Here is a 12,356-nt window from a genome sequence, read left to right as displayed (position 1 = left end):
GGAGAGAAAGAGGAGCACTGAGATGCATTCGACTTACCCAATTTTGCCCTCCAGTGCAAAAATTCAGATCCGAGTGCTGGTAGAGTGGAGAAAGCCTGGGCCAGGAATCAGGAGACCTGGGCTCTAGACTCAATATGTCTCCAACTCTGTAACCGTGACCATTTGTATTACCTCTCTGGACGTCATTTTCTGTACTTGTAAAATGAAAAAAGAAATAGATTAGATAAACTCTCAAGGCCCTAAGGGCTGAGATCCTGTGACTCTATATAACATACATATTTCCTATAAAAAATGATGATGCCTGGGTCAATGGCAACCTAATTTATTAACTTTCTATTTTGAAATAATCTCAAATGTATAGGACAGTTGCAAAAATAATATAAAACCCATTCACAAAACTCCAAAATATACCCCACCCAAATAGCCATATCCACCAACTTTTAACATTTTGACACATTTGTCATATCATTTATCTAAAGATCTATCTATCCATCCGTCTCCATCTCTTTTTATCTATTTTCTAAACATTTGATAGTAGGTTGTATACTTCATGCTCCTTAAATAAATAATCATTCCATGTTCATTTCCTGAGAACAAGGATATTCACTTATGTGACTGCCTTAAATATAGTTATCAAATTTATGAAATTTAACATTGCTATAAAGCTTTCAGTCTATATGCAATTTTTCATATGTCCCAATACCATCCTTTTGGGCCTCTTCTCCTCCATTTTTAGATCCAGTCTGCGAAAATGTATTGCATTTAATTGTCATTGTCTCTTCAGTCTCTCTCTCTTTTTCTAATTGTGAAAACAAACACGACATAAACTATCCCTTCTCAACCACTTCTAAGCATACAATTCAGTGGTGTTAATCACATTGACAACTTTGTGCTAACTTCACCACCATCCACTGACAGAACTCTCCAATTACCCCAAACAGAAACCTACACCCATTACAACAGCACCCTAAGCTGAAACGAAGTAAAATATAGTTATTTTATTGTGGACCAGTAAATCAAACAACAGAACTGGACTTTGAAAAGAGCTGGGGATAATCTAGTCATGACAGAGAAGTTGACCTCCAGTTGAAGAAAGCAAATCTGCCATCAGCCAAGGGGTGGAGGCGAGACAAGTGACCCGGAGCCCTCTCCAGATTTTCCAAGGCTTCCAGGGTTTTATCCATCCCCGTCTTAAGAATTGTTCAAAAAATACGATAGGCATGCCTCTGTCCTCTGAAAGCTAGATGATTGAAATTACAGTTTAAGGGCATCACGGGAGAGCCAACAGGGGAGGAGGTAGTTTGGGAAGTGAAAAGTGCAGTGAACAGGAATACAAGGAAAATTGTCCTCAAGGCCCTGATTTGACTGACCTTGGACAAATTACTTATTTGGGGGAAAAGTGGATCTTAATTTCTTTACCCATAAAAATTTATAACCTAAATCTAAACCCTGATATTTTACTATGAAAAGAGAGAAATTACACTCTTTCCCACACTCTCTCTTCTCTAATTATTCATGCTTGTATTATATCTCTCAAAGTGTCAATCTATTCTGCTATTCCAAAAGGGTGTGCTTACTACCTATTATGAATCCAGCATGACTTGAGATCCTGAATGAAGATTTTAAAATGAAACATAAAATATTTGACCATAAATTCTAGATAAAGAGAATATTTATAAACACTCAAGAAATTAAGCAACCATATGCTTGATGTACATATTAAGTGTTATGTTTTTTTTATGATTCTTGACAGGAGTGTCCAACAAAGAGAATGGAGGAGGCTGTCCTATTCAATCAAACTTCCTTAGTGACATGCTTTAGGCTTACAGGTTTATCTGTAAATCAGAGGGTGCAGATGTCTCTGTTTGCCATGTTCCTCATTTTCTATGTCCTGACACTGTTTGGGAACATCCTCATTGTCATAACTATTAACTATGACCACCAGCTCCATACTCCCATGTACTTCTTTCTCAGCAACCTGTCCTTTGTCGATGTCTGCCACTCTACTGTCACTGTCCCCAAGATGCTGATAGACACCTGGTCAGAGGAGAAGCTCATTCCCTTTGATGCCTGTGTGGCCCAGATGTTCTTCCTGCACCTCTTTGCCTGCACAGAGATCTTTCTCCTCACTGTCATGGCCTATGATCGGTATGTGGCCATTTGCAAACCTCTGCAGTACATGATGATAATGAACTGGAAGGTATGTGTGCTGCTGGCTGTGGCCCTCTGGACAGGGGGGACCATCCACTCCATAGCACTGACCTTCCTAGCCATCAAACTGCCCTACTGTGGTCCCAATGAGATTGACAACTTCTTCTGCGATGTCCCTCAGGTGATCAAACTGGCCTGCACTGATACCACAGTCATTGAGATCCTCATCGTTTCCAACAGTGGATTGATCTCTGTGGTCTGTTTTGTGGTCCTTGTAGTATCCTATGGTGTCATCCTGGTGAGTCTGAGGCAGCAACTCTCTGAGGGTAGGCGGAAAGCCCTGTCCACCTGTGCAGCCCACCTCACCGTAGTCACACTATTCCTGGGACACTGCATTTTCATCTATTCCCGCCCATCCACTAGCCTCCCAGAGGACAAGGTGGTGTCTGTGTTTTTTACTGCTGTCACCCCCCTGCTAAACCCCATTATCTATACACTTAGGAATGAAGACATGAAGAACGCCTTGAATAAATTAATGGGGAGGAAGAAAGAGAAAGAAGAAAAATGAAAATGTCTAAGCCTTTAGGATGCTTGGTGTTCCAAACCAAAGAAATGCCTTGTAAAGAATAAGTTATATACAATATTTATCAGATTACATGACTCACAAAATTATCTTCTGGTTTACTATCTGACACTCATTAGCAACAGCTGTAATTTTTATTATCTTCTATGTGCTAGAAATTACTGGGCATTTTACATCTACTTCATTCTCATAACAATACTGTAAGGTAGGTGTTATTTTCCTCATTTATACATGATGAATCTAAATTTCAAGGAAAGCAAATTGCATGCCCAAGGTCAACCAGCTGGGTAATGATTAGGGTAGGATTTGAATTCAAGTGTATAAACAGCAAACTCATGCTATTTTCATTACACCATGCTACATCTCCCTGATTTTGTCTTAGGGAGATAATCAAGCTCTAAAAAACCTTCAGATTCCTGGGCAGCCTTTCCCTACATCATTTACACAGACACTTGCTTAAAGCTTAGCAAAACTGATAAATCAGACAAACTGAATTTGATATGACTTCGATGACTTAGAAAGAAGATTTCTAGCCATTGAAGTTATTGTTACCCTCAAGTGGCCAGGCAAGAGCCTAACATCAAAGCAAAGATATGGAGATGTTTTATTATTCATTCATTTGACACATAATTACAGGGCATTTATGATTTGCTAGGGAATACATTTGTAATAATAAAACTCCATGGAATTTACAGTCTAGTGAAGATAGAAAACAAAAATACAAGCAAATAAATTGTAATTACAAATTGTGACAAATGCCATTTAAAAAAAAACAGAGTGAGGTGCTATTAGAAAGATATGACAGAGACTGCCTTTAGATTGGGTGGTCAAGGAAAGCTTCTTTGAGGAAATGACATTTTAGCTAAGATCTGAAAGATGAAAAGGAGCCAACCATAAGAAAAGAGAGGTGACATACTAGGCAGAGGAAAGAGCATATGCAAAGACCTATGTTAAGAAAGACCTTGGCTAGTTCCAGAAATGAAAGACCAGTGTGGTTACACCTCAGATTGTGAGGCAGGGAGTGGTGAAAAAATGATACTGGAGAGTTCAAAAGAAACTCTTCAAGTCCATTCAAGGAGTTTAAAATCTTTTTTAGTCCAGTGGGGGAAGCCAGCAGAATGGTTTAAGCACAGATGTGGCTTAATGATATTATTCTTTACTTTGTAGAGAATTCATGCAACTAAGTATTCATTACTAAACACTTAATATTCACCCAGGCTTGTACTAAGAGCTGGGAGAAGATACTGAGTTGAATAAAACTTGGATCTTCAATCTAATTGTGATGATAGTCACACATGATAGCATTGTGGTAAGAGCTTTAAGAGTAATGTATGTCAAGTGAACTGGAAAGACCGGACATAAGAAGACGATATTCCAGGCAAAGGTGTCTCAACTTCTTATGCACAAAAGAATATGGCAAATTGGGAATAAACAGTTACCTCTGACTCCATTAGTGAGAAGTGATGCAAATGGGATTTCCTGGACAATTAGTAAAGGTGTGATCGATAAGCCTCTGGGCCACAAGACCCATCTCATATTTTTATGGTAGTTTTGCCAGGTATGTGTTGGGGAGGAAATTCGGGATTGAGGCATGGATATGAGTACATCCTGTAGGATTTTCTGGGTAGCACATGTTAATTTCCAACAGACAAATCTAATACTTAATAGAGTTGTCTCTTTTCCAAGGATAACTCTCTGCATAGCATAAAACCACATTCATGTGGACAGGTTGGTGGAGTAAATGAACTGAATTTGAGAAGGAAATGCTCTTCTATTATTGACAATGGCAGACAATAAGAGAAATCGCCTACCAAAGGGGCCAGAGAGAACCATTGCGAGCAATCAGCTGCTCAGAGAATCATATGCAATATCATAGACGAGGTGATACTTCATGGCAATCATTAGATTGTAACTGGTAAAACTATAGAATCAACAATGTCATATTTGCTTATTGTTTTGTTTGTTTCTTTTTTATACTAGCAAGGAAAATTCCTGATACCCATTTTCAATCACATTAATCCTCACAATTCCCTGGAGAGATAAAATAAAACATTTATTCCCCATTTCACAGAAGTTTTTAGATTCAAGCACAAGATAAAATGTGTTTAGTTACTCACTGAATAATAAAGGAGTAAAGAATAAAATGAAAATATCTTGACTTGTTTCCATAGTTGACTTTCCTAAAGGGGAGATGAGGCTCATTACTTACCCATATAGGAATTTGTTCGACAACTTTGTATTTAACAATTGAATTCCTTGTGTTACAAACATCTATGGAGTAGATTAACTGATATTGCTGTGATACAAATAAACAAGCATTTTGAATTTATTTCTGCTTAATATGTACTAATTGGTAGTAATACCCATGTGTATAAAAGTGCAGAAAATAGAGGCGTAATTAGATGCATGATCATTTTTCAAGTTTTCAAAGTGGATGTAGCAGTGATAGCTGGACTTCATTTCATCATAAATATGTAAAGATCCTTTCATCATATGGATGTAAATATCTTATTTTGATTTGGGTTTTACATGAGAATTTTCTGTACTGACAACATGCCACATTTGTTTGTCAATTCAAAACCAATGCCTAGATATTTTCATGAGATCCTGTAAGTTTAATAAATTAATTTTTTGTGCTTTTGAATACAGCCTGTAACTTCAATCATTTCTTAGCTTTTGGCTAGAGTTAGTGAGTCATCCACTCGTATTGTATGTGCCTGTGATGTGTGGATGCCTGTATAGTCTGATATCTGATTCTCCAGAATACTGTCAAGCAATATTTCTACAAGTTAACTAAACATCATTAGAACAATGACCCAAAGGCCCCAATCAATTCTACTTTCCAAATAATCAAAACAAAAACAAAAAGAGCAGATACATTTTTGGTATTAAGTGCACTCTATTTCATTTCATTAGCTCCATTAAAATTTGTCTTTTAACTATGTTATTTGCTAGCTCTCTGACCATCTATAGGATCTTCAACTATACTTAAGCCATCTACTTTTAGTCACAGTATATCTTCCTCTTCACCTCAGGAATTTGTCATGTGGCACTCTTGAAATTGATGATCCATACCACAACAAAATGGTATACTTCAGCCCCAGTTGTGATATTAACACTTGTGAAACCAACAGCTCTGAAACTATGTAAGTCCAAGCACCCTCTTAATTATTTCTACCCGTTAATTTTTCATATAAACCTTTAAGTATTATTGGCAAATTTACCATAAAGATCCTGTGGGGATTTTATGATTAATATTTTAACTTTTTATATCAATTTAAGGAGGCCCATTATACTAATAATGTTTTTTATTTCTAGGCTGGAAGTATACATCACCATCTCTTCATATTTTCTCAGAAAAGCCTTGTAATATTTTTCATACTTCTTTTATTGGGAAAAAAATACCCCATGTAAACAAACCTGTATTAATTTTCTATTGCTGCTATGACAAATTACCACCAATTTAGCAGCATAAAGCAACACAAATTTCTTCTCTTACAGTTCTGTAGGTTAGAAGTCAAGTATAAGACTCAGCTAAAATCAAGGTATTGTCAGGGCTACATTCTTTTCTGGAGGCTCTAAAGGAGAATCCTTTTCCTTGCTTTTTCCAGCTTCTAAAGGCTACCAACATTCTTAAGCTGGAGACCCCTTCCTCTGTCTTCAAAATCAGCAGTGTTGAATTTTTCTGACTTTTTCCATGGTGGCATCTCCCCCTGACTATCTTCTTTTGCCTCCATCTTCTATTCTGAAGAACACTCATGATTATATTGGGCCTACCTGGATAATCCAGGCTACTAACTCTATCTGAAAATGAGCTGATTAACAAACAATTCCATCCGCAACTTTAATTCCCCTTTGCCATATAACTTAATACATACAAGTTTCCGGGAATTAGGATATGGGCATCTTTGGTTGGCCATTGTTCTGCCTATCACACTGTCTGTAATCTTCTCTTTTTGTCTCAAATTCCAAGAAGCTCAAACTAAATTTCATTTTTAGTTGCAATAATTAGTTCACCTCTGATTCCTGGTACATTTATTGCCCCAGTTCTTGTAAATTCTGATTTCTCTTTCATTTAACACTACTAGTTCTTATATTTTGATATTGTAAGTTGCCACAAATTGTTTTTTTATAAAATGGAGGAGAGGATGGTGTATTTTTACTCCCATTTGTTTCATTCATCTTACTAACAGTAAAAATCATCTACAAATCTCAAAAGCAGTATGTACAAAATTCAGGTACGGGAGGATATGGAGAGGCTGCCTGGTTATTTTGTAGAGATTTGATACTTAAAGTGTGATCTTCAGGCCAGCAGACTCAGCATGACTTGGAAACTTGTCAGAAATGCAGAATCTCAAGCTCCAACCCAGGCCCACCTAACCCAAATCTGCATTTTAACAAGATCCCCATATGATGTAGACCACCGTAGATCACTGTGTGTTGTGGGATGAAGAGAATCAATCATAGAAGACAGAGGTGGTGGGAGTGGCATGGGAATCTAGTTAGCAAAACTGAGATGCTAAAGAAGGAAAATAATGACCAGAGCTTGGGGCCAGCTGGGTCGTTGGTGCTTTAAGCTATCAGGATATCTCTGGTACCCACATAGCTATTTACTTTCTGACATCCGGGGATCCCTAAGATTTTCTAAGTCACAAAGTTATGAGTCATATTTTTAATATTTACAGAGATATTCCACTTCAAAAACAAGGATTCCTCCAATGTTATTAGGATCATACACAAGAGAAGACACTGATTTACCTACTAAATAAAGCCTAAGCTTCTAATCCAGTCATTTAAAACACTCCACAATTTTCATTCCCCCTCCCAGGCCTCTATCCCTCACCATACCTCTATTTACCCTATTTTCCAGGCATAATTAATCCACACCTGTCTGCCTTCAAATCTCCATCCCTTTGCTCTCTGAGTCCTTTTCTATCTCTAGTGTCTTATGTCCAATTTTTACCCATCTTTCAATTTAATCTTTTTTTTTTTTTGGTAGAACAATGGAATGATCTTTTTTTTTTTACTTTTTATTTTGAAATAATTTCAAATGTACAGGACAGTTGCAAAAATAATAACAAATCCCATGCAGAGAACTCCAGCATACCTGCCTCCGTAAACATATATACCAGTTTTAACATTTTTCAAGCTGTGCTGTATCATTCTGTCTTCTGAGCATTTAAGAGGAAGTTGTACATGTGCTACTCCTTGAACACATAATATTTTTTTAATAATTCAATTTTATTGAGATATATTCACATACCATACAGTCATACAAAGCATACAATCAATTGTTCACTGTACCACCATATAGTTGTGGCTTCATCACCAAAATTAATTTTTGAACATTTTCTTTACCAAACACAAAAAAAGTAATACGAATAAAAATTAAAGTGAAAAAGAACAATTAAAGTAAAAAAGATCACTGGATGTTTTGTTTTGTTTTGTTTTGTTTTGTTTGCCCCCATTTTTCTACTCATCCATACACAGGACAAAGGAGAGGGTGATCCACATGGCTTTCCCAATCACATTGTCACCCCTCATAATCTACATTTTTATACAATCATCTTCAAGATTCAAGGGTTCTGGGTTGCAGCTTGATAGTTTCAGGTATTTACTGCTAGCTATTCCAATTCATTAGAACCTAAAAAGGGTTATCTATATTATGCATAAGAGTGCCCACCAGAGTGACCTCTCAGCTCCTTTTGGAATCTCTCAGCCACTGAAACTTATTTCATTTCATTTCACATCCCCCTTTTGGACAAGAAGATGTTCTTCATCCCATGATGCTGTGTCCAGACTCCTCCCTGGGAGTCATACTTCACGTTGCCAGGAGTATTTACATCCCTGGGTGTCAGATCCCATGTAGGGGAGAGGGCAGTGATTTCATCTGCCAAGTTGGCTTAGCTAGAGAGAGAGGGCCACATCTCAGCAACAAAGAGGCATTCAGGAGGAGACACTTAGGCACAATTATAAGCAGGCCTAGCCTCTCCTTTGCAGTAACAGTCTTCCCAAGGACAAGTCCCATGATTGAGGGCTCAACCCATCAAACCACCAGCCTCCAATATCTGTGAGCCCATCAGCAACCATCAAGGTGGGGAAGCCCAACACCCCATGCATTCACCCTCAGCAATGTTCACATGAGTGGTAGCATACAATATTTCTCTTTTTGTGCCTGGCTTATTTTGCTCAGCATTATGTCTTCAAGGTTCATCCAAGTCGTCATATGTTTCATGACATTGTTCCTTCTTACCGCTGCATAGTATTCCATTGTCTGTATATATCAAATTTTATTTATCCATTCATCTGTTGAAGGACATTTGGGTTGTTTCAATCTCTTGGCAATTGTGAATAATGCTGCTATGAACATTGGCACGCAGATATCTGTTCATGTCACTGCTTTCAGATCTTCCGGGTATATGCCGAGAAGTGCAATTGCTGGATCGAAGGGTAACTCTATATCTAGTTTCCTAATGAACTGCCAGACTGACTTCCAGAGTGGCTGAACCATTATACAGTCCCACCAACAATGAATAAGAGTTCCAATTTCCCCACATCCTCTCCAGCATTTGTAGTTTCCTATTTGTTTCATGGCAGCCATTCTAATTGGTGTGAGATGATATCTCATTGTGGTCTTAATTTGCATCTCTCTAATAGCTAGTGAAGCTGAACATTTTTTCATGTGTTTTTTTGGCCATTTGTATTTCCCCTTCAGAGAACTGTCTTTCCATATCTTTTGCCCATTTAATAATTGGTTTGTCTGTACTATTGTCATTGAGTTGTAGGATTTCTTTACATACGCAAGATATCAGTCTTTTGTCAGATACATGGCTTCCCAAAATTTTTTCCCTCAATTCAGTCTTAAAGCCAACTTTTTCCTGAGTTCTCCTCTGCTTTCTCCAGCAGGAATTAATTTATTCCACTCCTGTACACTCTCATAAATGTTATCTTTACTTTTATTATGACCCTTACAACTCTCTGTCTTGTATTATGATTATGTGTGTGTCTGCAACTTTAAGATCTGAACTAGTTCATATTTTCACTTCTTCAAAATAGAAAAATCTTCCCTATAAAATAAACTTAATTTGTCATTTTGAATGAATGAAATTAATTAATCCATATACCCATCAAATAATGGCTTATAGTGTTTTCTGCTATGGTGGGATACTGACACTTTTAATGTATGATAATGTCATACTTCCGATGAGAGTATAAAATGATTCAACCATTTTGAAAAACAGTCTTTATTAAAAAGCAGCAATTTATTAAAAGTTAAATGTACACTTAGTATTTAATCCAACAATTCCATACCTAGATATTTACCCAAGAGAAATGAAAACATGTATCAAACAATAACCTGTACATAAATGTTTATAGCTACTTTATTCATAATTGTCAAAAACTGGAAACACCCAAATGTCCATCAGTCTGGGAATGAATAAACAAATTGTGGTATACCCATTCAATGAAATATACTCAGCAATAAAAAGGAACAAACTACTGATACAACATCTTAGACTAATCTCAGAAATAGTATACAGAGCAAAAGAAACCAGGCACAAAAAAGTACATACTTTATGATTCAATGTATATGAAACTCTAGGAAAGACAAATCTAACCCATAGTGACAGAAATAGATCCCAAATGCTTAGGTGAAGGGAGAGGGATTTGCTGGGCAAGGGCTAAAGAAAACTTTTGTGGGTGATGGGAAAATGTTCTATATCTTGATAGGGGAGGTGGTTACATGGGTGTATATATACCTTTGTCAAAATTCATCAAGCTATACAATTAAAATGGGTGCATTTTAATATATGTAAATTTTACTCAATAAAGTTGATTTTTAAAATAAGTTCCTTATACCTCCATACATTGTTTACTTCAAAATAAAAGCACTACAAAAAGTCCATAATAGATCTAGAAATAATGAAAGAATCATTTTGAAAAGTAACAAAGTTTAATTCAACATAAAGAAGCAAGGGCTAAATAAATACCTTGAAAATATATTTGGAAGTAAGCTGGAAACCACTAGAATGCATAAAACACAAGTGTGATGTATTGCTTCCTGGTGGCACTAAAACCCACAGAACAGTGAAAATCAAAAGCATAGCTTCTCACAGATGTAACTGCTCCTGAAACTGAATCTGTGCCCAAAATTTTATTTTTTAACTGGTGAAAATTAGAAACATTCTTTAAACTTCTACAGGTTCTATTATGAAATTTTTTCCTTTATTTACAATAATTAATAAGTCCCTTTCTTTAATGAAGAAGTCTGCCTGGCTCCATGTCATTTAGCCTAATGATTTTGATTCTTGACTTTTGCACTCTCAATAAGGATATGGCCATGATTATGGCCACAGTCCCAATGCCAATCATATAGATGATTTCATGAAAAATACTTGTGACTGCCTGAGCTGCTTCATAGCAATTTTTACCTCCTCATTTCTCAAGGTGTAGATAAGGGGATTCAGCAAAGGGGTGGCCACTGTGTAGAAGACAGACACCACCTTGTCAATGGAGAAGCTGGTGTCTGGCCGTGTGTAGATGAAGATACATGGTCCAAAGAAGAGGGCAACCACCATGAAGTGAGCTGAGCAGGTGGACAGGGCTTTCCAGCGCCCCTCAGCTGACTGTTTTCGAAGAGAAACCAGGATGACCATGTAGGAGGTGACCAAGGCCAGGAAACAGGTGAGGGAGATGGTTCCACTGTTGGACACAATCAGCATTCCCGTCAGGTATGTATCTGTGCAGGCCAGCTTGATGACAGGAGGCACATCACAGAAGTAGCTATCAATAACGTTGGGGCCACAGTAAGGTAAACGAATGGTCAAGAAAGTCTGCACCAGTGAGTGAATGGTACTCCCCAACCAGAGAGCAAAGACAAGCTGTACACAGACCTTCATGTTCATTACATTGGGATAGTGCAATGGAGAGCAGATGGCTACGTAACGGTCATAGGCCATAATGGTCAGCAGAAAGATCTCAGCGCAGGCAAAAAGATGTAGGAAGAAGAGCTGCACAATGCAGTTGTCAAAAGAAATGGTCTTTCTCTCTAAAAGCAAGCCCTCCAGCATCTTGGGCACAGTGACAGATGAGTGGCAGATATCAATAAAGGACAGATTGCTCAGGAAGAAATACATGGGGGTATGAAGACGTCGAATAAGGAATATAGTAATGATGATAAGAATGTTCCCCAAAATGGTTAGCACGTAAGTGACAGAGAATGCCATGAAAAATAGTGTCTCCAGCACCCAGTTATCAGTGAGTCCCAAAAAGACAAATTCAGTCACTCTTGTTTGATTTAGAGTGTCCATCCAACAAGCTTTCAAAAAAACCTTGGGGGTAAAAAATGAAAGCTAATTTAGCTTTAATATTATAGAATGGAACTAATCAAAGTGACTTTGCATCCCTGTCTGAATTGCTTACTTATTACCAGGGCATACAGAATATAAGACCAATTTAATAAGAATTGCTCCAATATACCAATTTCGTATCAGGAGCCACACAGGCACTTCATTTAACCACAACACTATGGCATAGGTATGACTGTTCCTGCCTTGTACATGGGGTAACATGGGGTAAGTGAGCCCTGACAAGAATAAATAAGTTATCCAAAACCTTAGCC

The 12,356-nt window shown here is 37.4% G+C and overlaps 2 protein-coding genes across 2 annotated transcripts; one reads left to right on the top strand and one right to left on the bottom strand.

Moving 5' to 3' along the window:
- Positions 1-1,771: 1,771 nt before the first annotated feature.
- On the top strand, positions 1,772-2,719 carry LOC119532266 (olfactory receptor 4E1). The gene has a single exon (XM_037834511.1). The coding sequence runs from the start codon at positions 1,772-1,774 to the stop codon at positions 2,717-2,719; it is 948 nt and encodes a 315-aa protein (XP_037690439.1).
- Positions 2,720-11,103: 8,384 nt separating this feature from the next.
- Positions 11,104-12,045, bottom strand: LOC119532268 (olfactory receptor 1509). Its single transcript, XM_037834513.1, has one exon. The coding sequence runs from the start codon at positions 12,043-12,045 to the stop codon at positions 11,104-11,106; it is 942 nt and encodes a 313-aa protein (XP_037690441.1).
- Between the last annotated feature and the right edge of the window lie 311 nt (positions 12,046-12,356).

Source organism: Choloepus didactylus, chromosome 4 (genome assembly GCF_015220235.1).
Source record: "Choloepus didactylus isolate mChoDid1 chromosome 4, mChoDid1.pri, whole genome shotgun sequence".
NCBI lineage: Eukaryota > Metazoa > Chordata > Mammalia > Pilosa > Megalonychidae > Choloepus > Choloepus didactylus.
This window is presented reverse-complemented; position numbering and strand designations above follow the sequence as displayed.

Excerpts from the sequence above, each read along its gene's own strand:
- LOC119532268 (XM_037834513.1), bottom strand. The coding sequence starts at position 12,045 with ATGGACACTCTAAATCAAACAAGAGTGACTGAATTTGTCTTTTTGGGA.
- LOC119532266 (XM_037834511.1), top strand. The coding sequence starts at position 1,772 with ATGGAGGAGGCTGTCCTATTCAATCAAACTTCCTTAGTGACATGCTTT.